We start from the raw sequence: 26,854 nt of genomic DNA, 5'->3' as shown, positions 1-26,854 counted from the left end.
TTCACAGTAGGTATGGTGTTCTTGGGATGCAACTCAGTATTCTTCTTCCTCCAAACACGTCAAGTTGAGTTTATACCAAAAAGTTCTACTTTGGTTTCATCTGACCACATGACATTCTCCCAATCCTCTGCTGTATCATCCATGTGCTCTCTGGCAAACTTCAGACGGGCCTGGACATGCACTGGCTTCAGCAGCAGAACACGTCTGACACTGCAGGATTTGATTCCCTGCCGTTGTAGTGTGTTACTGATGGTGACCTTTGTTACTGTGGTCCCAGCTCTCTGCAGGTCATTCACCAGGTCCCCCCGTGTGGTTCTGGGATTCTTGCTCACCGTTCTCATGATCATTTTGACCCCACGGGATGAGATCTTGCGTGGAGCCCCAGATCAAGGGAGATTATCAGTGGTCTTGTATGTCTTCCATTTTCTGATAATTGCTCCCACAGTTGATTTTTTCACATAAGCTGCTTGCCTATTGTAGATTCACTCTTCCCAGCCTGGTGCAGGTCTACAATTCTTTTCCTGGTGTCCTTCGAAAGCTCTTTGGTCTTGGCCATAGTGGAGTTTGGAGTCTGACTGTTTGAGGCTGTGGACAGGTGTCTTTTATACAGATAATGAGTTCAAACAGGTGCCATTAATACAGGTAACCAGTGGAGGACAGAAAAGCTTCTTAAAGAAGACGTTACAGGTCTGTGAGAGCCAGAGATTTTCCTTGTTTGAAGTGACCAAATACTTATTTTCCACCCTGATTTACAAATAAATTCTTTAAAAATCCTGCCATGTGAGTTCATGGATTTTTTTTCACAATCTGTCTCTCACAGTTGAAGTGTACCTATGATGTAAATTACTGACCTCTGTCATCATTTTTAGTGGGAGAACTTGCACAATCGGTGGCTGACTAAATACTTTTTTGCCCCACTGTATATCTGTATCTCTTTTCTTTTGGCTCCATGCTCCAGTGTTTCCTTTTGTTGCCTCCTACACAGCATCTTTCTCCATAGGAAGAACTTTGTTGAAATATAAAAATCATTTAAAAAAATAATAAATAAACACTCACTTGAGCTGCCTTTGCTAAACTGGAATTAGAGATATTCTAAACCATTTACATTGCAGGAATTTGTTGTCCAACTCCCAGGATTGCATCTTTAATCTTTTTGTGCTTCTTTATTTCTTGTCTCCATCCTCTCCTTTCTCTGTCTTCTGTTTTTTAATCTCTTCTTTTGTCTGATTTTTTTTTTAATCTAAATTTTCACAAAGAGTTTCTGCTGACTTGGCATCAAAAATGATCTCAACTATATACATTGATTGTTAGCTCTTTCAGAGACATCAGAGTAACATACTTTTGGAGGGTTATTCTCCCTTATGCCCTGTTTACTACTGACGTTACTGACGCTACCACTTCGAAAGTCCAATGTTTAATAAGTTGTCGCTGGGCCAATTCCTCTGGATGACCACAGGCATGTAAATCACCCTCACATTCACAGTTTTTTGTCATGAATCTATTCACAACAGAAGATAAGTCTAAGACGGCCAAAAACATGCAGGCTTAAATAACATAAATGTGTAATAATAGCTACTTATATTGTAAATTGATATTATGTAGTGGTATTATCCAACATCTGTCTAGCCCTAATTATAAAGAACTTTTCAGCACAGCTGTAACTGTGCTCTTGACAACCTTAATAGAGTTCCTAAAAGTGCAATCTGAGATCTAGAAATGACTACCAGAAAGCTACCCCTCCTCACCCTACAACAAGCTCTGATTGAGTCAAACAGCATGGCCCTCCAGTGTCCTGGAGCTGATTCTCAGGGGTCCCGCTAAGAGGCTAGTGGAGGCAAATGCCCTCTAAGCCGCATTAGCGCTCCCAGCTGCTCGTGTGGCCTTCAGTGATAACCACGGCATGAAGCAAACACACGCACCGTTTCTTATCGTTTGCCTGTCTAAGGAAAAATAAAGAAAGAAATTGTGAAGTCGACCCATGTTTCTGAACATTTATGCTAAATCTCTCCACCTGGCTAAAACACCAGGCACTGCAGACACTTGTTTACTTTGCAAAGTATTAAAGCAGCAGAAGCTTGGTTACCATATCTTTGATGTGTGGGTTTGTGCATTTCTTTATCAAATAATGAATGTGTGTGTGTGTGCAGATCACAACAGTGGACAGATTCCAGGGTCAGCAGAACGACTACATCATCCTGTCGCTAGTTCGTACCAAAGCTGTGGGACACCTAAGGTGATTATTTCCATGCATGCCAAGCAGAAAAATGTACCCAATACAAAACCACTCCTGGCAGCTATTGCACTATAAAGTTCTAGTCTAATATAAACATCCTAAAGGGAAGAGAGACAACAGAAACGGCAATACTTAATCCTCCGGAGACGACGTCTCTGGCGAGACTTCTTTGTTATTACCTGATAAAGCTGAACAGTAGAGGTTCCTTTATCCCACCTCCTCACACTTCTTTCTTCACTCCTCTCAACTGATTTGTGGTCAAACAGCCGTTCACACTCCTGCCACCGATTCTCAATTAGCTCTTTACACTTTATTTGCCTGTTTTTATCATCGGAGAGTTGAAGCTGGACTCATCCGGGGTGCTTTAATGTGACACTGGCTGCTAACCGGGATGGGCTTTAGCTGCTCTGTGATTTGGACTGCTCACAGCTTCATCACAGCAATGGACAGCTCACAAATTGAAACTCTAGTGCAGATAATAAGCAATTGTAGCTTCAAGTAGGCTGCCAAACCCTCAGGATGTTACTGAAAGAAGATAGCCACCAAAAGTGGTAGTTTCTCTTGCTGGCCTGTCCGTGATTATCCCGCCTCCCCCACCTTATTGTTTTGCTGTTTGGTTCATAGCCATGCATCAGTATGGTTTTTTTTTCTGTTCTCTAAAGTTAAAACTTCTGACCACATTGAACATCAAAACCCCCAAACCCCAGTTTTTAATTTCAGCCTTTCCATAAATATTCAAATCTTCAGCCAGAAATTAGAGCATGTGCATTTTTTTTCTTCCACATGAGAATATCTGAATGAAACTTTGATATAAGTTGTGTTCTGTTTGGTAAGCCTGAGGGTTTTACATTGTTCATAAACACTCTTTCAACCCAATTTCATCGTTTTCATCCTTTAGCTACCAGTATTTGTGTGTGTCTGTTGGCTCTTTCTGAAACATAAGGGAATTTCATCAGATTCAACCCAAAAATTGTTGCAACTAAATGAAAATTAGATAAAGAATCGTTTTAAAAATGGAATTTAAAGTTTTCTAAGGAAAAAGAGAAGCTTAAACTCATTCAGATTTCTTACTCAACTCCATCAGTGACAACTTTCATGGTTGTCATTGGTTCTTCTTACATAACTGTTGCATCACGCCGCAGCTCAGGCAGCTACAGTTAGCTCACCTTTACTCATGCTAGATGAAGCTAACACACTAGAGGACTCCCATCCTGATGTGTGCCTTCTAGGAGTTTACACAGAAGTCACGGTCTGGTTCTGAAGTCATAGAAGGATCCTTTTGTCAAACTAGTTTTTCAAACATTGACTGTTGTGACCAACCGAATGCCTTCTGGTCTGTAATATTGGTTCAAACCTTCTCCTGGACTTACTCTGTCAGTTGTGCATTCGTGTGTCCGTGAATGATCGTGGATTTTCCCTTTTTCCATACAACTCGTATGTGACATCAAAACACGTCTGCAACATTTACTGTTAAAGCATTATCACCCTGGTTTTATTGGTGAAATCATAAAAGTATCTAACTGAAATGTTTGTACATGTTTTAGTTTCTTTCTAAAACAAATAGTCTTTATTGCACACATTGCAACACAAATGCTGTTACTTTGGTTTTCTTAGTGCATTTTTCTTTGACGGGCCTCTAAAACAAATGATTGCATCATCTAACTTAATCCCCAACTAACACTGACTCAAGTAACGTCCCTAGAGGCATTGCATAAGGCTCTAGCACAACTCCATTTTTCTGCTTTCTGGCATTTTGTGTGTAGGTTACCTCAAACCTCTGAACAGGGATTCTCATATACGTAGCTTTTTCTATTTCTGATTTCATTTGCTCATAACACGGATAAATCTGAATGGTCTGCTGATGGCTCATGGGAAATTGTGCTGTCTACTGTTTCTTTTCCTGACTGGAGTCCCCGTGGTCTGCTGCTGACTTAACCTCTCAAACCCTTCTCCTGCCTACCCTGGTCCTGCATCTCTCCTTGTGGCAATGTGTTGCCACGGCAACCACAGGGGACACAGCTGACCATATGATAAAGCTAACCCCTGTTTTGACAGCTGAAGCATTCCTGCTGATGCACGCTGACACGTTCCAATACGAGATCACACACTTTGGCAGAGAAGCACAGAGCTAGACCTGCACTCACACACACACACACACACACACACACACACACTAATGGTATCTGTCTGCTTTGCCCCATCACATGGGCATCCCTTGGTGGTGCCATGACCACCAACGATTCCTGCTTCCTGATTGGTCAATGTCCTCCACAGCTCCGTTCTCATTGGTTTGACTCTTGTTTTGTTTTTCAGTAGAAACGGGTTTCCTTCTAATTCCACTTTTTGTCTTGAAAGTACACATTTGCTCATTAATCTTCACAAAAAGCTGCAGCTCATGTTAGCTTACCCTACTCCGACTCCTTAGAGGCCATTTTTGATTGCATATTCATGAAACATGTGTGTTGCTAGGATTAGTCCTCCTAATCTCTTGAGTTGTTCACATAGACTGTATTTCTCACGCCTTTGGCTGCATTTCACAAATTAGAGTTGATTTGTATATGTTTGAAAATTCTATGATTTGGTGTCGTTATTTGATATTTGCAGCTACTGCTAGTTGAAAGAACAAAGATTGGTTTGTGAATTTTAGATTTTATACAGTTGGCGTCTATCTACAGCGAACATAGCTTATCACTGAGCTTAAATTTTGGCTCGTGCTCACATTTATAGCTTTTTAAAAGACATCTTTTGGTTTTATGCTGCGTTCTTCTTTAGCAGAGTAAACAACCGCAACAGGATTCTTCCTGTTCTTATAGAAATTACTCTCCTGTCCCTCCTAATCTCTTAATTACCTTAGAGAGCAAATAAAAGTAACCTAAATCTGCCCCTTCCTCTTTGTCCCACTTCCCCCTTTTTTAATCGTTGCTTATCTTTGTCTTCTTCCATATTTGTCCCACTCAACTAGTCCTGCTTATCCTCCTCTAAACCTCCCTCCTACACCGAACTCATCTTTGCTTGTTCGTGTTTATCCTTTCACCGTGGCGCCAGCTTTTGTTTTGTTGCCCCTACACAGGTTTTTCTTCCACAGCTTTCCCTCCTTCCCACTCAGGTCTTTGAATCTTTTCCCCCCCTTTGTACCAAAGGAAAGTAGAAAAAAAAACAACTTCAACATTTATCGTTCTCCACAGGGATGTGCGGCGTCTGGTGGTGGCCATGTCAAGGGCCAGGTTGGGTCTCTACATCTTTGCCCGAGTGTCTCTGTTCCAGAACTGTTTTGAGCTGACTCCAGTCTTCAACCAGCTCACTGCCAGACCGCTGCAGCTCCACATTCGACCACACGAGTACTACAACCAGGAGCAGCATGTGCGTCAACACACACACACACACACACACACACACACACACACACACACACACACACACACACACACACACACACACACACACACACACACACACACACACACACACTAGCATAGTACCCAAATTTTGTTCGTAATTTCAATTCAAGGTCCTCTCGTATTTGAATTGTGTGTCAGTGTGATGAGAAAAAGAAGCAGTCTCAAAGTTATGTCTACCGTTATAACTTGGTATAAATTTAGTTTTGATCAGAAACCGTTTCGCATAAACGAGAAAAGCTCTAACAGCAAAATGGCAACGTATGTTGTGGCGTTCTGATCCAAATGAGCAGGGAAGATGTTCTTTGTGTATGTGAGTTAAAGCAGCTGCAGTGGGTGGAGCCTGATTATTATTAACATTGACGTTGGTTCCTGATCACACGTTTGTGTCGTAGGACCAGAAGCGCCCTATTTAGGGACACCTGTGCAATGTCGTTTATGCCCTAAAGGTCACACGCAACAGAAACGCATCAACTTTTCCTCGGATCCCTCTTCTTTACTTCCTCACCTACATTGGACTTTCTTTATTATTCTTCCCAGTGTTGAAGACAAATACACACACAGACCTTGACTTGTTTGGTATTTTCAGGTAACACAAACCTGGCTATGGTAGAGACAAAACCTTTTTCCCAAGTCCATCCAGACCAGCGTGGCACGACTTGTGTCTGGTCACTGTATTGTGTCTATAATACCCCGCAGCCTCTGACACATCCTCTGACTCTCAAGTGGTCATCCCCATGAGGGACAGCTCTATTGGGCACACACATGTGTCCCCCTGCTTATCACATCCACCTAGAGTCAGTATACGTCACCTGCGAACACACAGATGCAGAAGAAAAGTAAGATTTTGTCTGACGACACAACAGGAACTCTCGTGGGCTTGTTATCTCGACGGTTTTGTCTGAATAGAAACAGTTTGGGTTAATTTGTAAAACTAAATGCATCACGTTTGGAAATGAATCAGAAGGTTTGACTGATAGTTTTTACTGCTGTTAAGTTGTATAGTAGTAAAGCTTTCAGTCTCATTGACTTTGACACGAAGCCCACAGGGCGTCTGCGAGCACCTCGCCTGGATTTACCATCAGCAGCTTAGCTGAATGTTCCTCTCTTCAGTTTAGGCTGCAGGACTCTGTCTGCATACTGATGCCATCAAATTACTGACTCTGCAGCCTAAACTGCATTTGATCAGTGTGCAAGTAGCAAAAGCTGGAGGGAAATATTAGCTTACGAATAACAAGGCAGCAGGAAAGGAAGTTTTAATCTCCTCCCAACATTTAGCCCTAAATCAGTGCTGCCCCAGATGGTGCCTGAATTAATCAACTCTAATGTGAATGATATTATTTTCCTTTTTGTCTTATTCTGGATTCTCTAATTGTTCCTTTATTTTATTTATTTTTTTACTTTTCTCTTCAGAGAGATGAGCAGCCTGACCGGATTGTGAATAACATGCCGGAGATGGCTAACCTTGTGTACAACATGTACATGCACATGATCCAGACCTCCCAGAAGTACAAACAGGTAAAACAGCAGATAAAACAGCATATTTAAGGCTTTCTTCATTTAAAAATTGATAAATCAATGAACAAATGTACCTTTAATTGTGGATAATTATCTAATAAAAGCTAAATTGGTTTGAGATGAGTAAATTTACTAATTACATATCTATCTGTTTTGTGTCTAGATACATTTTTTTTAAATAACTGAAGGAATAAAAAAAAAAATGTTCCTAAGGAGCAAATATTTGATTTTATTATAACACAACAAAACATGATCATATTTATACCTAAAATTCATGGAAAAAAAATACTTTGTTTTTGTTTCCTTCAACTAATGCAGCTAAATATCACCTCAGACTTAGACGCTAAATATTGTGAAGTTTGATCAAAACACCTACTAGAGACTTTGTGAACATTTTCCTTTAATGTTTGAAATTTTTTATGCAGAAACATGTTTTAATCCTTTTTTTGTGTAACTTCTCAACAGCAGCAGCAGCAGCAGAAACTGGCAACGCCTCCCCAACAAACTCCAGAGTCTTCAAATGCTGCAGCTGAGAAAACACCAGAAAGCTCAGAGAAATCCCAGAAAGAAACGCCCATGGAGCAGGGAACCCCCGAAGGAGAGGCGAGCTCCGTGCCGAACCCAGAGGACACAAACGAGAGCAAAGGAGAGCAGGATGAAGTCGACCACACGAAGATGCCGCAGCATCCGGGCAGAGACAGCGACAGCGAGGAGGAGGGCGGCGCAGAAGAGCAGTAGAACGCATTTAATTGGACTGCTGATGAGGGATTCCCCTCTGGATAAAAAAGTAGTTTGATTTAATTATTTCTGCATCTGTTTTCTACTAAATAAAATCGTCATGATGATGATTTTTGTATTTTTTATAACATCCAGTTCTTTATTAAATAACATGGAAAACTTTTTGTATATCCAATCATTTCTCTCTCTCTCACACACACATACACACACACGCACACACACACACCAACAAAAAGGCTTTATTTCAATCTCTGTCATGATTCATTCATTTATCAGCTTCAAATCTGATTGGTTCAACCTATACAAGCTCAACTAAGCTGCATTTATAGGTCAGGTCCTTCACACATGAGCCTGTGTGTATGCTGGGGAATTTCAAGCTGCCCTGTGGAAATGCACTCACTCAACCAGCAACAACAAATCCTCAACCATTCACATATTTGCAGCTCTGCAGAGCGTTGGGTAGTAAGGAATGAGATTTCTGCGTATGGTGAAGACATTAATGCGAGACTTAATATTTGTGTTAACATCAAAAGGTTAAAAAAAATAGGTCTTGGTAATTTAAACCTAATTTAATTAACATGAAGCGGTTAACAGTCCCCCAGCCTGCAGGCAGAGACAGACTGGAGATAAATTCATTATGGTGCACCAGAGGTTAGTTGTTGCATCACACCTCGGGCTGGTTGACGGAGCAGGTCGCCCGCACAGCTGCTGGTGTCTGGGCTGCTGATGGTGAACCGTGCACTGATGCCATGTCAAGTGTAGGTTTATGAAATCCCCTCGTATTGTCTAGGTGCAGGGCATTCTGGGTAAAAGTTCACAGGAGCAGTAGGTTATGCTTCCTGCTAGCTGAGGAAAGGATTAGAACGACGTGTCGGATAAGAGATTATCTGTTGGCTGCTGCATGAATCACAATGACAGATCTTGCATAACTTAGCAAGGAAGTCGTGCATAATTCAGACAGCTCCAATGAAAATGTCTGCAAATGCATCGAGGATTAGTCTAAACTCAAATGATCCCGGACATTAACCTCACCAAATGGCCAAAGAATCTCATGACGCTAGGAACTTGAGTCACATGAATGCCTGCATTGTGCAACCTCCTCCCGCTCCACTGGGACTGTTTATGTCTTCCTGCTGGCCTCGAAACAATTCAGCTGCTGTGGCACCTTGTTGGAGTAAATTAGACCTAACTAACTGGTAGGAAGTGGCCACTGCTCACTTCTCCTCTGGAAGTCTGGGATCAGGATCTGGGAGACTTTAGTGGGAGCCAGAAGCTTTTCTCTGCTGAAGGTGAACATGTCTTTTATAATCACCAGACAGGTATTCCAAAGGTTAATTGCTATTTGCTTTGCTTTGCTAACTTTTTGCAGATATTAACTTATTTTGATCTCAAAATGAATGAAATCTCAGCAACAGCTTGCAGGACATTTTACTGCGTGAGATGGTTTAGTAAAAAAAGAAAGGGTGATTATGTCCTCATTCTGTCTTCTAAACATTATTGGGATTTATTTGCTTTTGTTTGTTTTGGTTATTTGTTCTTAATGTGTGGGCGTTTACCAGGAGCACGGGATCCACCATGAGACACGCTCGTGTGGAACGTGTAATTTATTGCCCAACCCTACGTGACAGTGGTGTCACAACAGGAAATTACATATTACACAGAGTTAAGGCTGCAGTGGCTGCAGGGGAGGATCTGACCATTGTGTCTTAAAGATTTAATAAGCTTAGTGAATCAGTCTGACGGTGCACAGTTCTTTCACACTCGTAAAACCTTCGCTTCTACTCTCTTCTCTCTGAGGCTCGGCCTTGGGGTGGAGTATTTCTGGTGGATCTTATCGCAGAAAATGTTTAAAGCTTAATTGCATCTTGAGAATCTTTTAAACATTAGACAGGAGCGTGGAGGTTTTTCATTTTAGACGTGGCAAGCTAACGCCCTTCTGCTGCTCATCTGCGTCGACAGTCGTGCTTATTACAGAAGTTCTGCGTGATCTTAGCTGATCTGCTTGCCATTAGCGGGTGACTAATGTGCCTTCCACTCGGTGTCATTCAGCGGTCATTTGACCTCAGTGGGCAGACGGAGCTGGTGGTTATTGCTTGAAGATGTCGGGCTTTACAAAGGCGACTGCTTAATCCTGACAGGGACTTCCGATATCATCAACAGTTTACATCTCAATCTGATAATCTTCCATCATGACAGAAGCTTTGCTGCTGCCAGGAGATGCCATCACGAGCAATCTAAAGCGCTCTGGCATTGTTTATCGAATCAAGGGGAAAAAAACAGACTTTGCAAATCACACCAAACTCCATTTTGGGTTAATCATCACAGATTCTAATCTTGTTTTATTTTATTTATTTGTTTTGCAGCATAGGATGGCCAGTTGTGGTTCGTGTTTCTGGTGCATCATATGGCTGCTGGTGCTGCTGTGCATCGGCTGGCCCCTCAGCATCACCTTGGGGGCCCTCTATGGCCTCATTAGCCCCCTCACCACATGCCTCGGCCTAGACCGACTCTCGGATTTGCTCCTGGAGGGGGCCAACGTGGGCCGAACCTGTGCCAACAACATGAGGCACAGCAAGTCCTTGTGCTGAGGCCCCAGAGCAGATATCACAGAGGTCAAAGGTCATTACTGTTGCCTTCTTATGGAGACTGGGCTTCACAATGAGGAGAACTGATCACACGTGCTTCAGTTGAAGATGCACTGCTTTCTTGCAACCAAAATATGTAAAATAATGGATTCCACTCTTGTTAACACTTAATTAACAGGAACTTCAGATTTGTTTTTGGTTTCCTACAAGCTTTGCATTTATGCTCTGTTGTTATGTGTTTGCTGTTCACTTATTGGTGACTGAGTGCATATGATAAGAGAGAAAATGGAAAAGGAACAATAGAAATGTTTAGACTTGTAAATGACTGCACTGAAACGTATAATGCGATTAAAACGGCTTTGAACTTGTCCTCTGTGTTCGCTGACTGACTTCATGTTTGCAGAAAATCCTTGTTGTGGAAAAATGAGGTGTAAACAAACAGAATAGTAAATTTGCATGAATTAAGGGTTTTCCATTTTAATTTTGTTTACCAGCTTTTTGGGTTATTCCCTTATAGATTACACTGAAGAACAGCAAAACAGGATGTGACTGTAGGTCAAGTCAAGTCCAAGGTCAAGAGCAGGTATGCTGATCTGCATCGTCATCATTTCATTTGGTGAATCTACTAAATTAGTGTTTTAAAATTCCTAAAGCATCTATATTTTTGAGGGTTTGCTATTTTATTATTCAACCCAAAATATTTTATTCCTTGAGCCCAAGCATCACGTTTCAAAGCCCCTTTCCCTATAATTGTTATGTCCCGTGTCTCCCCTGTCTCTTCCTTATCCCCTCTCACCTATTGTGCTTCCTGGTCCCTTAATATTCAAAATAATCCCAATTCTTGCACTTCCACCCTTGCGCCCTTCAATTGCGCATTCCTGGCCAGGGGTGCGAGTGTATAAGGCGTCCCGATTCTCAGGCCCAATCTCAATACTCGCACTGCGTCCTGCGGTCTTCAGCAAAGTGCACTTGGAAAAAGTGCACTGTAGGGTTCGAGTCGTAGTGCACAAGTGTGCAAATAATTGCAGAATTGAAACAGGGAGCACTGCGTCATCGATTGCAACGCATGCCGTGATGCTGGTCACTGTGAAACTTTTTTCAAAAACCTTTATTAACAACTTTTAAACAAACGATAAAGCAATTATTTAAAGTACATTTTACTTCATTGCTGCTTTGTCTAAAACAGGGGTGGTCAAATATGCGGCCCACGGGCCGGATCCGGCCCGCAAGCGGGTTAAGTCCGGTCCGCAAGATGGTTGTGTAAACTTTATTTTCATACTTTACAATGTAGAGTGAAAATAAACTTATCTTTGTGAGCAAGTTTCCTCTGTAATGAGTATAAATAAAACAAAGCTGTGCTCAAGGCCCACACAAGAACTTGAGTCACATCCTGAAGTTGGCCGCCACTCAGGATGTGACTTCTGATGTTGATGTGCTGGTGAAAGCTAAAAGATGTAAAGTAAAATGAGTCAAATATACTTTAAGTGCTGCATGAAACTGATATAACCATGTGATCTGTAAGCTCTTTGAAAAATCAAGGAAAGTTTTTTTTTATTTGTTGATTTTTTAATTTTTTTTTTCAAATTTTCAAGTACACTTCAGGTGTTGCACTTGTACTACACTGTCCTCAGGCTCCAGCCTTGTTTTATATTGATTGTATTAAAACAAAGAAAACAATTTGAAGTTTTTTTTTTTTAATTTACCGTTCCAGCCCACTTGGGACTAGATTTCCCTCAATGTGGCCCCTGAGCTAAAATGAGTTTGACACCCCTGGTTTAAAACATTCAGAGTATCAAATAATCACCCTAAAATAAACTAATTTTATTAGAAAATAAATATTTTCAGAAATGGAACTTGAGCCTTTGAGGTCTGCATCGCTGCGGACTTGGGTGAAGTGCAGATTAAGGGTGCAATGGGAGCATGGTCAACTTCTGCACTTGAGAATCGGAACACCTTACGCACTAGCACCCCTGGTCGGGAACGTGCAAATGAAGGGTGCGAGGGTTCAAGTGTGAGTATTGAGATTGGGCCTCAGGTCCGGAAGGTGACCACGCCCCTTTTGCACCCTTGATCTGCACTTGGGCCAAGTCTGCATCGATGCAGACTTTCAACTGAAGGAAGTTCATGTTAAGAGGATGAGTGGCATTTATTCATGCTCTGGATGATTTAGACTAAGATGTATTATGGACAGCAATGAATTTAGATCTAGTCAAATAATGTTTTGTTTGAAAGTAGTGGAGTACAGGGGTGGTGTTTTGTTTCAATTTTAAAAGTAAACAAAAGTTATTCCTATGACTTTGTGTTAATTGTTGCACCAGTATCACTGTGTGTGTGTGTGTGTGTGTGTGTGTGTGTGTGTGTGTGTGTGTGTGTGTGTGTGTGTGTGTGTGTGTGTGTGAGGACAGATCTGTATGTGGTTAATTGAAAGAGGGGGCCTGTACTCGCCCATTGTTCTCCCTGCAGCAGGACAAGATCTGATTTTTTTCCATAACCAGTCTCAGACGTGAATAAAAAAATCACCAGCTTGTCTTGCTCTGTCTCCCAGTACCGTACTGTCAGCCTGGCATGTCGGCCCTCTGCCGGGGCTTCTGGGAGAAAAAACAGACAAAGTAGATTTAAATCCAGGGCTATTTCTTTGGCAACCGCCTTCGTTCCTCTGGATATTTGGAAGCACGTTTGGGCAGATATTAAAGCAATCTAAGTAGGTCTCATAAGGCGCTCCCATAAATATTGCAGAACATGTTTGGGAATTAGCCACCTCACTTTTTAAAGAAATGCTTTTCTGATTCTAAGAACGAGCGAGGTTCTGTCACCGTTCATCACTCAGCGGCGAGAGTTTGAAAACAGGGATGAAAAAGCAACGTGAATGGATGATGAAATATTCATAAGTTTAATTTGAATAAGCTACAACACGGACAGATTTGTAGCTCTGTGAGATTATTTGAGTAAGAATTTGAGGGGGTTTCTAAGGCTGGAATCCTGAGCTATTTTGGGTTTGGTTGACAATGTTTGACGACAGCAAATAAAAGAAAATTTCAGCTTCAAAATGTAAAACTTAACAAGTTTTGGTCAAAATGTATGAATGACTAAGCCTCCAGGAGTAATTTATAAGTACTTCTAATGTCCTGCTGATGTTTTATTCACCTTTTTGGCTGCAGGAATGTTGGTATGTCGGTAAATCTGCTCTAATCTAAACATTTGATCTCAGTGAATGAATGCATGTTTTACTCTCCCTAAATAAATTGGTTGAGCGCAGCGGCTTGTTTCTGCATTTTCCTTTAAGCTTTTATTCTCTTTCATGTCTTACTTCCACTAGCAGCTTTGACAATGTGGCATTCTTTAAGATAATATAGGATAAGGAAGTTCTGCAGGGGAGTGGGGGTTAAGTGATGCCTGGTGTGAGGAAAGGGAGGAAAAGTTTTCTGACGTCTTAGATCATTTAAACGAATCTGTATGAGTCCAGTCGTTGGTTTCAGGTTTGATGCTTTCAGAGTTTTAGAAACAGAGATTCCAATTACTAATTAGCCATGCCGATAATATTCCTGAAAGAAAAATTCAAACAATTTGAACTAAAAATTTCAAATTTTGGCTAAAAGAAATAAAATTAAAATAAAACAAGGCCCTGAACTCAAATGAACATGCAGGTACAGTAATCCTACCCTCACCCACATGATCACAAGGGAATAGGATCCTGGATGCAATCAGCTGGATGCTCGGAGAGCCGCTTCTACTCTGTATCAAAAGGATTTAGCAGAGGTGGTGGAGGCAGATTAGGATGCATCCCAGGCACGTTTCACTAGGAGAGGAGCCTGGAGCAGACTCAAAACTTCCTGGAGGGATGATGTCATCATCTCTGGTCTAGGGATGCCTTGGAAGGAACTGGAGAGCATAACTGGAGAGAGGAATGTCCCGGCTTCCCACCTGGATCTGTCACGTTTGTGATCTAGTTTTGGGCAACTTAGCAAAATTGTGAATTTTATGTTGAAGTCCAGTTTTGCTAATTAAATTTCACAATTAAAGCCCCAAACCTGTCTGGACATGTGTAGTCATGTGGAAAAATGACTTCTTGAAAAATGTCCTTTACTTTCTCAAACATTTGTTGAATTTATTTTTCTTAGAATGCAAATACTTTCAAAGTTTATTTTTCTCTAAAATATCCCTGCAGAGGGTTTTATAGATCTTGGTGTTTTGAGGCATCACATTTCAAAGGAAACTCAGGCAAACAAGGCAAGCTCAGTTTGAAGCGTAATACACAATAAAAACATTTTTTGTTAATTAACTTTTTCCATTAACTGATTTAATTGTACTTTTTAATGGAGATATCAAATGTAACAGCTAGCTAGCTCAACGAGGATTGTTCCAATAATCTGCTTGTTTTATTAACATTTGACCTTAGGGTTAAAAGAAATAAGCTCGTTGCTTTTATTTTAAGTTGAAAGGGTTGAACCAAAGAGCTAACGATTAATTCGATCCTCCAATCCCAAATCAAATTAGATACGCTCTAAAGGCACGACCACAAACACACACCCGTTTAATGTCAGCGCTCCAAATGCTCTCTAAGAAGTTTCAAAATTTTCTCAAAAACTTCTTGGCGACCATCCAGGACTGATCTTTAAGATCATTTTTGTCAGAACTTTTCAGTTTCACCTTAATAGCTTGTATTGAAAAGTTTAAAAGCTGGAACATTAACCCTAAAGCTTCAGCCAGGATCTTCTAACTTCTGTTTCGCTGTTCGACAGCAAGTCACAGCCTCAAAGTGAATAAAGAGACTCAAATCTTTAGAGAAAAATTCTGAAAAAATAAGTGAGCTTTGAAGATCTTTTTACTTCTGCATTTTAGAACTTTGTAAGCTTTAAACTCTGCTCACTAACGTTAAAATAACCTTTTCAATTTTGCACAATGCTGAGAGATGATGGTTCATATTTACAGGTATTTGTGCTACTTTGAGGTTCCTGATGACGATGTTTTTTAAACATTGCATGTTTTTTTTTTAAAGTTCACACTTTCTTTTGATGTGTTTCATCTCTTTTAGGGTTTGGAAAAGATCAGTAACCCTTAAAAAAGATATATATATATATATATATATATATATATATATATATATATATATATATATATATATATATATACACACACACAGCACCAACCGAAAAATTCACTATGTGAGATGCTTTCCTTGTGTCTTACTCGCCCCAACTGCCCAATGAGCCATTACCTTGATGTCTGATCATAAAGGGAAAAAATGACCTTGGGTCATCTTTTCCAAATCTCTTTGTTGCAGCTTTAAAAAGTAAAAAGATGGTAGAAAAATGTGAAGATAGGAAACAGATTCAATCAGATTTTAACAGATTAACCTGGTTTGCAGAAAACTACATTTGTTTGAAAAATAATGACTAAAAATCAAATCATAACAAATCTGAAATAACTGCCTTAACACATTAATTTGAAAATGAAGTCTCTGGTTATAAAATCTAATCTTAAACTTATAATTTAAAAGCAAAACTTCTATTATTACGTGTTTCAAATAAGGTTCAGTAAATAGTAAAACGTATAGACACAATTCAGGTTCTGCTGGATACTCATGAGGACATCAAATCCTCGTCTTATCAATTGTTCTAAAAAGGCTAAAATAAATGTGTCTGATCAACTTAACTAAATAACTATAATAATTGTCAAAATGGATTTTAAATGTAAGTTTTGACAGATTTTCTTCAAAACTGGCTCAATAGTTGCTTTTAATGAGTTTTATGTAACACGTTTGCATAAGTAAAAAAAATATTTAGCATTTTGGAAAAATGCAGCATCCTGTCTAAGTTTTAGTGATGCTCTACCAACAAATTCATGCAGAATTACTGCTGCCACGGTGACAGCATGAGGTACTATACCAGCCAGGAAGAGGAAACCTGCTTTGCGTCTTTTCCTGTCTTCCAGCTGCTGTGACCTTTAAATGAACCCCTAACAAATAACACAGAAACACCTTACAAATAATAAAATCCTTCCAGACTGTTGGGATTGAGTGAGTTTTAATGAATCTTTTAACTCAAATACATTTACTAATTACTGACCAAAGCAGAAAACCAAATAACTCCCCCCGCTGCGTCCTATTAAAGGTTTGAACTCTGCTCAGGACATGAAATTCCCTCAATAACTATCAATATTCTTTCTGTTTTTGACCATTTTATTGCCATTGTCTCATCTCTGCTGATGAGTAATAAAACTGATCTCCAGAGAGGGTGAATATTATCTTCAACACTCACGGATTACATCTAATGTCTTCCACAGGTCGGGGGGGGTCTGTGACCCCTCACACTCACTGATGGACACGCCAAGAGAAGAAACCTTACATACACAAATGCGTGAGTGCCAAAAGAACGTGGTGTTTTCACAGGTATGGACTCGGGTGTTTTTGACACATCACCTTGGGCTGTGGTTGGCACCAAATGCACATCAATAAATTATTACTGTGTGCTTTTCAGCAAATATTGTTACTGATACATATCCTCATGTTGTTTAATACAGTGAAATATTAGTTATGTTGTATTTTTGTGTGTCTCCTTTTTTCTGTTTCTCTCTTTCAGCTGGTCTAGAAGCAGATTTTTGTACATCCTGAATTATTTTTTTGTGAACTTCCTCCCCACGCCTCTTCCATACCACTGGGGGTTACTGATGTTTTACAATTGGGTTAAGTGAGAGCAAAACGCATAAAAATAACTATTCTAATGCTGACTTGAACATACAATGCAAATAACAAGGAATGCCATAAAAATTATAGTTTACCAACATTTGTAGATGACTCAACAAATAAACTTCCTCCTCGTTATTGCTCCACTTCCCGTTTCCAGAAATTGAAAATAAACTCACACCCTTTAATTAAAACACTGGGTCAAGCTGTTTAAATATATCTGAAATCACTTGATGCATTGCTCTTGTTTATGGTGCAATTTGCAAATTTAAAGAAAAACAATTCTAAAGCAGCAAAAGGTCATTTTAAAACCATTTTGTCTTGAGTTTGAGGACAACTCCAGGTAGAAATGAATAATTCATGTTTCCCTCTTGATCTCTACAGCGTTTGTCTTCCATACGTGGTCAAAAACAGTTAGGAATGTCAGAATTCTGGGACAAAAGGATGCTTAAAGCAGACCTCTGCCCACAATTCATTACATAAGACCCAAACAAAGACTCACATAGTGAAGGGTTATGGCTCGGGGTCGGGTGACAGCAGCATATGATTCATGGCTCGCTGTGCCCTTTTGTCTCGTCCTCCTTGTGGTTGGACTGTCCACGGCGTTGTTATGCAGTCTAGAGCTTACTCCCTGTCTGCTTCAAGTAAACTGGCAATGCCATTTCCTGTGTATTTTTCCTTTCTTCCATGCAGCAATAAAGAAGGAATAATATGGCACGTGTCACAACAAGAGCTGTTCTTATTTTCTCCATGTTTGGATGCATGAAACAACAAGTATCATCACTACTTTTGTTTATTTTTGTGAAGTTTTCATGTAAAAACGAATACACCGCCCTGTCTCTGACCTCGTGTTGCAGTTATTAAACAACCTTTTGGTGTTTGAGGAGACAGATACATGATCTGCAGGGAGATTTAATACTCTGCAATCAATGAGAAATTCTGAAATATGTCCTTTTGTTTGAATTTTCAGTTCTAAGTAAATGCTAATAATCTAGAAAGGTGAATACACCATAAGAAATAACTATATGTGGATTTCAACCCTGAAAATGTGGGAAAATTACCCTTTTTTACACTAGACAAACATTATCCTGTTAAATTTCATTTTTCTACTTGGAATTTGGTTATTTTTCCAATAGAGTGAGCCAAAATACACAGATATAACAATGTTTTAAAAGTGCATACTTTTATAAAAGTGCTACAAATTTACATGTACTGAAATTAACTTTAGATTTAAAAGTGTGGATAAAACAGAAAAATGGTTGTTTAAGGGAATCGGTGTTCGCACCAAGAAAACTTACATAGAAGTGATAAAGTGGATTAAACTGCATGGTCAAAATGATCATAACTAACCTGCATGCCCACCAGTGGTGCCTCCAGAAAGGTTTGATGGGGGTCCAGATGGGGCCAGGGACAATTTGAGGGTGGCACACCAAACTGGTGCTTGTGTTAACTCTGGGACCGTTCAGCCTTTAGCTGCGCTTTGCATTGTTCTTTTCCTCTTTTTCTCTATGAAACAATATGCAGCCAGCACATTGACCTTACATTTGAGAACCAAAAACATTTAAGAAAATAAAAAACATTTAAGTTATTTCAACATTTATTAGTTTAGCATTTTACAGCGGTTTCATTTACAGTGATCCCTCGCTACTTTGCGGTTTGTTTATCGCGGATTCACGACTTCGGATTTTTTCTTTGGAGCCTTATTCAAGGGAAATTTGCCGATTCGCGGTATTTTTCACCGATTTGCGGTATTTTTCTATGCGAAATATCAAGAAATTCCTGTTTTTTTTTCATCAATTTCATCATAAAATGCACTTTTTGTAATAAAACTATAAAAAAACAAGTAAAAATACAGTAGTAAGTAAAGGGAGGGTTTTAAAAGTCTGAATACTGAATACGTACCTGTTAAATAAATACTGTAAATATGGTGTCCCTACTTCGCGGATTTTCACCTATCGCGGCCAGGTCTGGAACGCATCTACCGCGATAAATGAGGGATCACTGTACCTGTTACTGTCTTAACAAAAATAGCCACAAAAACTGTTGATATTTTTACTTTGTTTAGAAAATGGGGAGCAACAGCAGCAGCATACATATTGTTTTTATTGTGAATTATTTATTTACTCGTTATATATTTATTTATTGTGTTTTACATTTATGTTTTCGTTAAAGGAAATTAACGTATGATCTGTGTGAACATGTCTTCCCTGGGAGGGCTAGTAGGATGGCTAGGAATTTTGCAATGGGGGTCATTGTCACCTTTAGCCATCCCTTGAAGCTGCCACTGATGCCTACATGGGGCTTCTGACTGTGACTGGTGTTTACAGATGCTGAGATCAGGCTGCTTAGTAGGATGTTGAGAACTATTACAGAAAGTGCTTTTGTTTTAATTTAGAATGAAAAACATTTACATGTTTATGGTTGTTGTGGTTGTTATGTCTCTGGTATTGTGTGGCATTAGAAATCTGGTGAAACACTCTCTTTTCTCTCATAAACAAACTGCTCTAATCATAGTCCCTTATGAGGGACTTCATGGGCCAGTGGTAAATGCATTTGTAGCAAAATTAAAGAAACTTCTAGATTTGATCTAAATCAAACCCACCGACTCGGCAAATACAAATCAACTTGCTTGTGCTTTATGCATTGCCTGAGAAATCCTCATGGTCACTCAAACCTGTTAGGAGAGGAAAACTATACCCTGCAGTCATAGGGAGTGGGTTTTGTCTACAGGAAAGCTTTGGATCTTTGTTTAAACAAAAGTGAAATGTGGGGTCAAGTCGAGCAGCTGCTGACAGCAGCTGGAGGAGCAAATGGTCTCTGTGTTTGGCTCCGTCAGCTCAAATGCCAACATGCAGACATGAAAATAGCAGCAAAAGAAGAAAAGAGCCGCTGATTTACAGCGTAACTGTAAATAAACAAACTAGCTGGGGCAGTTTCATGTGTCAGGGATTTTAGTTAAAGTACAAAGATTATTGAACTTATAAGCATGTAAAAGAACAAGATCAGACCTGCTGTAGACACACAGGGAATTATTCATTAATAATAAAATGACTCATCAGTAGGTCAGAGATCAAAGAGAAGCTCATCATTGCCTTCCTGTCCTCTCTGCTGTCCTCCATATATGGGCAGGAGACACAGACGTCCACTGGGGACTCCCCCTTTCTTGTCATGCCATTCATGGAGTGGCTTTTGTCAATGGAGCAATGAGTTACCAAATATAGAGAAGGGGTCTGCAGCTTGGCCCCCACAGACTACCATCAGGAGTATAAAGCAGCTCAAGGTGCCATCTCCAGACCCCCTGGCTAGATCCACACTGGAGCACTAGTGAGTATCTGAATATGAGTACATGTAATTAGGAACTCATCAAGAGGATGGATGGAGGATTTTGTTACAGATGAAACTTTTAAGAATTTTTTCATGCAGCATAGTTTTTAACTTGAGAATCATTCCCAGCCCAACCACAACATTTTATCCAGAGAATTAATTGAATAATCGTGCACGTGCCTGGACAATTTATTTATTCTTTCAGATCTGACATCATGTGCGACGACGAAGAGACCACCGCCCTGGTGTGTGACAATGGTTCGGGTCTGGTGAAGGCTGGGTTCGCTGGTGATGACGCACCACGCGCCGTGTTTCCCTCTATTGTTGGTCGCCCACGTCACCAGGTAACTCAATAATATATACATTTATAAGTATAAAACTAAACTATATAAAGATTCATATTATTTAAAAAGTTTACATCACAATGCATCAACAGTGGGGGCCAGTTTATCCATGCGTAATTGCGCACTGAACCCAAACTCCTCCACGTTATTTTATTGAGTTCTTTGGTCTGATGATTGTTGCTTATGTAGGGAGTCATGGTTGGCATGGGCCAGAAGGACTCTTATGTTGGAGACGAAGCGCAGAGCAAAAGAGGCATCCTGACCCTGAAGTACCCAATCGAACATGGGATAATCACCAACTGGGACGACATGGAGAAGATTTGGCACCACTCCTTTTACAACGAGCTGCGCGTGGCCCCAGAGGAGCACCCCACTCTCCTGACAGAAGCCCCACTCAACCCAAAAGCCAACAGAGAAAAGATGACTCAGATCATGTTTGAGACTTTTAATGTCCCCGCGATGTATGTGGCCATCCAGGCCGTGCTGTCCCTGTACGCGTCTGGACGCACCACAGGTAGGACAGCATCCACTGGTGTGAGCTGTGTTCCTTTTCAGGACATGAGAGGTGTTTATAAATATTAATCATTGGTTTAAAGGAATCGTTCTTGACTCTGGTGATGGTGTGACCCACAACGTGCCCATCTATGAAGGATACGCGCTTCCTCACGCCATCATGCGCCTGGATTTGGCCGGTCGTGACCTCACAGATTACCTGATGAAAATTCTAACAGAACGTGGCTATTCGTTTGTAACAACAGGTGAGCTTGGAGAGCAAAACTTAGCCAAAATATTCACTTTTTGAACACTTTTATGAGGTTTTCTGTTTGTTTTTTCTCTGCCAACAAATATAAAAATAATCACAAGAATTCAGATGAAACTTAACCCTTTGATGCATGAATTATGAAATCTTCAACCATGATTTTTTAAACAATTTTTTTCATTCATCTTTAGGTGCGAATGAAACAAATTTCAACAAATATTTTTGTAACATTTTGTTAATTTACAAATAATTTATTACATGTCCAGCTTAGTGGACAGCGTGCATTCTGAACATGAAATATGTTGGCTTGACTTGCTGAAGCTCAAATGGAGGGGCTCACATGCAACAAAGTCTTCAACAGCTGTGCTTAATAGCAAAAATAAATAAATAACAATTTTGAGTACCTGTCCACTGTAGTGACCATTTTAATGAGAAACATGTCCAATTTCCTTCAGCCGAGAGAGAAATTGTCCGTGACATCAAGGAGAAACTTTGCTACGTGGCGTTGGACTTTGAGAATGAGATGGCCACCGCTGCTTCCTCTTCCTCTCTGGAGAAGAGCTACGAGTTACCCGATGGTCAGGTTATCACCATCGGAAATGAGCGCTTCCGCTGCCCGGAGACTCTCTTCCAGCCCTCATTCATCGGTGCGTAAATCCAGATAACACCAGATAACCACTAACTTTGACACAACTAGAAAAGTAACAATTCGGTGAATGCCCCCCCCCCCCCCCCAATTATGGATTATATTTGAAATTAGTTTGAAATTTAGATAGATGTTTGACACAGATCTGAGTTTAATGCCAGAGTTTTTAAAATATAAATATGTGTGATACGACTAGTTAAAGTAATATATGGCATATGGCATATGACTTATTGCAACTTAAGAAAAATGGTTTTCTGAACACAAATTGGTTTTTCATTAATATTTTTGACTAATTAAATAATTTCCAAGTACATGAGAGCAGGAGGAGACAGTAATCCATCAGTCTTGCCTCCTCATGACAAACAAATGCGCCGGAGTAGCCAGATGCACGGAGTTGATGGTTGGGTCCCTGAGTGCGCAGCTGTTGGCGGAGCTGTCCGTTTCAGCACCTGTTATGACAGCTGACGGCGGGACTTTTTTAGCTGCTGGGGGGGGGGGGGGGGGGGGGGGGGGGCAAAGCTCACTCAGCCGTCCACTTTTTTGCACAGGCATGGAATCTGCTGGCATCCATGAAACTACCTACAACAGCATCATGAAGTGTGACATCGACATTCGCAAAGACTTGTATGCCAACAACGTCCTCTCAGGGGGCACAACCATGTACCCCGGCATTGCTGACCGGATGCAGAAGGAGATCACCGCTTTGGCGCCCAGCACAATGAAGATTAAGGTGACTGGACTGGCTGTGGGGTGTTAAAGATGCGTGTCAATTGGCAGATTAACACTTTGGCAAATGCAACCTGTGTTTCAGATCATCGCCCCTCCTGAGAGGAAATACTCAGTGTGGATCGGCGGCTCCATTCTCGCCTCTTTGTCCACCTTCCAGCAGATGTGGATCAGCAAACAGGAGTATGACGAGGCCGGACCCTCCATAGTCCACAGGAAGTGTTTCTAAACTGCCATCCGACCCAATCATGTTTTCTCAAAAAGTCTTTGTTTACATAAGAAAAAATATTGTTATAAATAAACACTCAACCTTGATTTTGTTGCCCTTTCACTTGTCACGTGACGGACAAGTAGAGGTTATAGCAGATTTGAATTAGAGCAGATTAAACACAGAGAGAAAGAGGATCAGCCACCTCATGAGAAACTAACCCCGCAAAGTTTCACATAGCGGCACCACCGCTGTCACGTGATCACTAGTGAAGAAAGCTAACAACAACAAATTTGTTGTTGTTGTTATTACTATTATTGTTATTATTATTATTATTATTATTATTATTATTATTATTATTTTTACAACTTAGTGGTTAGAGGTCAATGTTTTTTATTGAATAATCTCTGGTTTTGTTAAGAAAACTATATAAAAAACACAATAAGTCTCAGAGTGACATCCAGGGCGGGGTCGTTTATTTTTCTTCTATTTATAAACTTCAGCGGAGAGAGGCAGCTTCATAAAGCGATTAGCAACTGGGATGGTATTTTCACTCTGTCACTGCGTCCAGAGCGTCATCTTCGCCCAAGGCGGAAACAACAGCTCTGCCATCCGGGCCGACAGCTTGTGACACAGGGAGGCAGACCTCTGGGCACGGGAGGCTGCGCGCTCTCTCAGAAACAGGAGATGGGCTCCATTTAGCCTTCAGCCACCTCTGGCTTCCGGATGAGAAGCAATAAAATAAAATAAAACCACACTGGGCAATGCATGTGTCTTTTTAATGTATGCATGCATCACAAAAACGTGCGTAAAATTGACACAAGTCACAGTGTTTCTGTGCACACAGCGCCAACCTGTCCACGGGACAAGTATTGCGTTAACATGCGGTTTAAGGTTCAACCTGAACACACATGTGCGCAACAACTATGTGACACTCTGCACAAAACAGAGCAACCCCCCAATTGCACATATCCAGAATTAAAATACTGGAAATCACCAGCTATGGCACTCCCGGCGGTGCCTCCACCGACCTGTCTGCGCGTATGTGACGCACGGGAGGGGTGGGGGATACTACTTAAAGGCGGATTAACGCCGGCAAGACATTAAATCCAACCTGCCTCCATCTAGACGCGCGGCGCAGCCAATCAACCTGATCTGAAGATCGAAAATAGGAGGGCTTACAGTAATCAGCCCTCAGAGTCTCATGACAAGGAACAGGGTGGCTACGTTGGGGGGAGCGCACGGCACACGCAGCAGGACGCTCACTGGAGCTGCGCTCTCAGCACAGAACCAACCAGATCGCGAGAGAGAGAGACAGGGGAACGGGGACGGTAGAAGCATCCCATAACGGATGCGGGTTTTAGCCAATTTCGGACGCGCTGGAGTCTAAGACCACCAGAGTGAATCCGTCCGGGAAATAAGGCGATTTATTTTCTTTTTTTTTTTGGAGGGACTTGACCTGAGTGCCGTTGAACCTTCGTCTCCTCCGGATGCTCAGAAATGGGGGAATGGACTATACTAGAGAGGCTCCTGGAGGCTGCTGTCCAGCAGCACTCTACTATGATAGGAAGGTAAGATCATAGAAAAACCAAGAAGAAACCCAGCAGCCTCCAGGATCGTCTTTAGCATGGTCCCCCCCGTTTCTGTGTTGTGGCTCCAGGATCGTCTGTAGCGTGATGTCCAGTCCAGTCCAGTGCTTCGTGTCTTGTGTTGTGGATCCTTCTTGTCTTCATTTCCCCCCAAGATATATCCTTTTTGTCCTCCTCCTTAACGAGACAGCTCAGATCCTCAGACAGCTGTTTTTTTTAGGAACCTGGGATGGTGCTGCAAAGTCAAACCAGCTAAAAATCAATTCATGCTTCATGTTCATCCATTTATTCACATTGATGTGTACTGGTGAGTTGGAGTGCGGGTTGTGCACTCGGCGGTGGCGGAAGGAGATCGAGCGAGAATCGGTACCTCATTTCATTAACATGTTCACACAGGTAACACCAAAGCAACGCCGATTGCTGACGTGTCATAATCATTAAATCACACACACACACACACACACACACACACACACACACACACACACACACACACACACACACACACACACACACACACACACACACACACACACACACACACACACACAATTTTCCTCTAAGAGCGTCCACTTTCAGCACTGGACAGCTCCTCCAAATTGGCGCTTCGGCCACCGAGACAGCGCACAGCTTGAACCACACTAAACCTTTTTTTATTTCTTTTTTATTTTACATCTATTTGTTTGTTTGCTTGCTTTTTAGGATCCTACTAACAGTGGTGGTCATCTTCCGGATTCTAATCGTAGCAATAGTTGGAGAGACTGTCTATGATGACGAGCAGACCATGTTTGTTTGCAACACCTTACAACCCGGCTGCAACCAGGCGTGCTACGACAAGGCATTCCCCATTTCACACATTAGATATTGGGTTTTTCAGATCATCATGGTGTGCACCCCCAGCCTTTGTTTCATCACATACTCGGTGCACCAGTCGGCCAAGCAGAAGGAGCGGCGGTACTCCACGGTGTACCTGACGCTGGACAAGGATCAAGATTCTCTGAAGCGAGACGAGAGCAAAAAGATAAAGAACACCATAGTGAACGGAGTTCTGCAGAACACCGAGAACTCCACCAAAGAAGCCGAGCCGGACTGCTTGGAGGTGAAGGAGATCCCTAATTCGGCCATGAGAACTACAAAGTCCAAAATGAGGCGGCAGGAAGGCATCTCCAGGTTTTACATCATCCAGGTGGTGTTCAGAAACGCGCTGGAGATAGGCTTTTTAGTGGGTCAGTACTTCCTGTACGGATTCAACGTGCCGTCCGTGTATGAATGTGACCGCTACCCGTGCATCAAAGACGTCGAGTGCTACGTGTCCAGACCCACGGAGAAGACAGTGTTCCTGGTCTTCATGTTCGCGGTGAGCGGCTTTTGCGTGGTGCTGAACCTGGCGGAACTCAATCATCTGGGCTGGAGGAAAATCAAGACGGCCGTGCGGGGGGTGCAGGCTCGGCGGAAGTCCATCTATGAGATCAGAAACAAGGACTTGCCCAGGATGAGTGTGCCCAACTTCGGACGCACTCAGTCCAGTGACTCTGCTTACGTGTAAAAACGAACTCACCACCCAGAATGGGACGAGATGGACAGCTCCGCACGCCTAATTTGTGTCATGATTTAAAGAGTGGGCAGATTATTATTATTGTTATTATTATTATTATTATTATATTTATTTCCTTTATAAGTTCTTGATCTTTTATAAACTTCATGTCAAACGTGGGGTCCACGTTTGCTACTTATTTATTAGTGCACTGATGCAACTTTTTTCTTAAAACGTTTCTACTCTGTCAGATGCTTCATGGAGACCACGTCGTTCACAGATTTACTCTTTGTGGGCTTGTTCTGCTAAACTTGAAGAGAATAAATGCAAAAATGAAGAAGAGAACAGAATTGCACTAAGAAGTGAACATCTGAGAGCCTGATCCAAATGTGCTGACTTTGCTTTTAAATATGTTTCTTTTCTACCCATTTTTATTTGTTTCTGGAACCAAACTTCATAAATGGCACAATTTAACCTGAAAAAAAAAACCCATCCAGATTTATATACCAGATATAAATCCTTACCATTGTTCAGAGTAAATACAGCTTGACTTGCTTTTTGGGTTATTTTTG

At 41.2% G+C, this 26,854-nt stretch overlaps 3 protein-coding genes across 4 annotated transcripts in view; all 3 read left to right on the top strand.

The window, feature by feature from the left end:
* Positions 1–8,046, top strand: part of aqr (aquarius intron-binding spliceosomal factor) — a 65,490-nt gene extending 57,444 nt beyond the window's left edge. The window contains exons 33-36 of one of the 2 annotated variants that reach the window (XM_015969805.3): positions 2,148–2,233; positions 5,419–5,593; positions 7,042–7,146; positions 7,615–8,046. In XM_015969805.3, the coding sequence (XP_015825291.3) occupies positions 2,148–2,233; positions 5,419–5,593; positions 7,042–7,146; positions 7,615–7,884 (636 nt within the window). In that variant the 3' untranslated portion in view covers positions 7,885–8,046. Of the gene's footprint in view, positions 1–2,147; positions 2,234–5,418; positions 5,594–7,041; positions 7,147–7,611 lie in introns of both variants that reach the window. The other variant, XM_015969804.3, reaches the window with a different exon arrangement.
* A 12,303-nt stretch (positions 8,047–20,349) lies between these two features.
* On the top strand, positions 20,350–23,266 carry LOC107392170 (actin alpha cardiac muscle 1). Its single transcript, XM_015969802.3, has 7 exons — positions 20,350–20,475; positions 20,681–20,819; positions 21,009–21,333; positions 21,416–21,577; positions 22,035–22,226; positions 22,774–22,955; positions 23,037–23,266. Exons 2-7 carry the CDS (start codon positions 20,691–20,693, stop codon positions 23,178–23,180), a joined length of 1,134 nt encoding a protein of 377 aa, XP_015825288.1. The 5' UTR covers positions 20,350–20,475; positions 20,681–20,690; the 3' UTR covers positions 23,181–23,266.
* A 1,249-nt stretch (positions 23,267–24,515) lies between these two features.
* On the top strand, positions 24,516–26,508 carry gjd2b (gap junction protein delta 2b). Its single transcript, XM_015969803.3, has 2 exons — positions 24,516–24,730; positions 25,451–26,508. The coding sequence occupies exons 1-2, from the start codon at positions 24,660–24,662 to the stop codon at positions 26,292–26,294; spliced, it is 915 nt and encodes a 304-aa protein (XP_015825289.1). The 5' UTR covers positions 24,516–24,659; the 3' UTR covers positions 26,295–26,508.
* The last annotated feature ends 346 nt before the right edge of the window (positions 26,509–26,854 follow it).

Source organism: Nothobranchius furzeri, chromosome 18, assembly GCF_043380555.1.
Source record: "Nothobranchius furzeri strain GRZ-AD chromosome 18, NfurGRZ-RIMD1, whole genome shotgun sequence".
NCBI classification, from domain to species: Eukaryota; Metazoa; Chordata; class Actinopteri; order Cyprinodontiformes; family Nothobranchiidae; genus Nothobranchius; species Nothobranchius furzeri.
The sequence above is the reverse complement of the archived record's forward strand: the minus strand, read 5'-3'. Positions and strand labels throughout refer to the sequence as shown.

What these genes read in the sequence shown, in the direction of transcription:
- LOC107392170 (XM_015969802.3), top strand. Translation starts at nt 20,691, where the DNA reads ATGTGCGACGACGAAGAGACCACCGCCCTGGTGTGTGACAATGGTTCG. An exon ending in CTTCCAGCCCTCATTCATCG is followed by an intron (nt 22,227 to 22,773) that starts GTGCGTAAATCC and finishes TTTTTTGCACAG; the next exon opens with GCATGGAATCTGCTGGCATC. An exon ending in CCAGCACAATGAAGATTAAG is followed by an intron (nt 22,956 to 23,036) that starts GTGACTGGACTG and finishes CCTGTGTTTCAG; the next exon opens with ATCATCGCCCCTCCTGAGAG.
- gjd2b (XM_015969803.3), top strand. Translation starts at nt 24,660, where the DNA reads ATGGGGGAATGGACTATACTAGAGAGGCTCCTGGAGGCTGCTGTCCAG. An exon ending in CACTCTACTATGATAGGAAG is followed by an intron (nt 24,731 to 25,450) that starts GTAAGATCATAG and finishes CTTGCTTTTTAG; the next exon opens with GATCCTACTAACAGTGGTGG.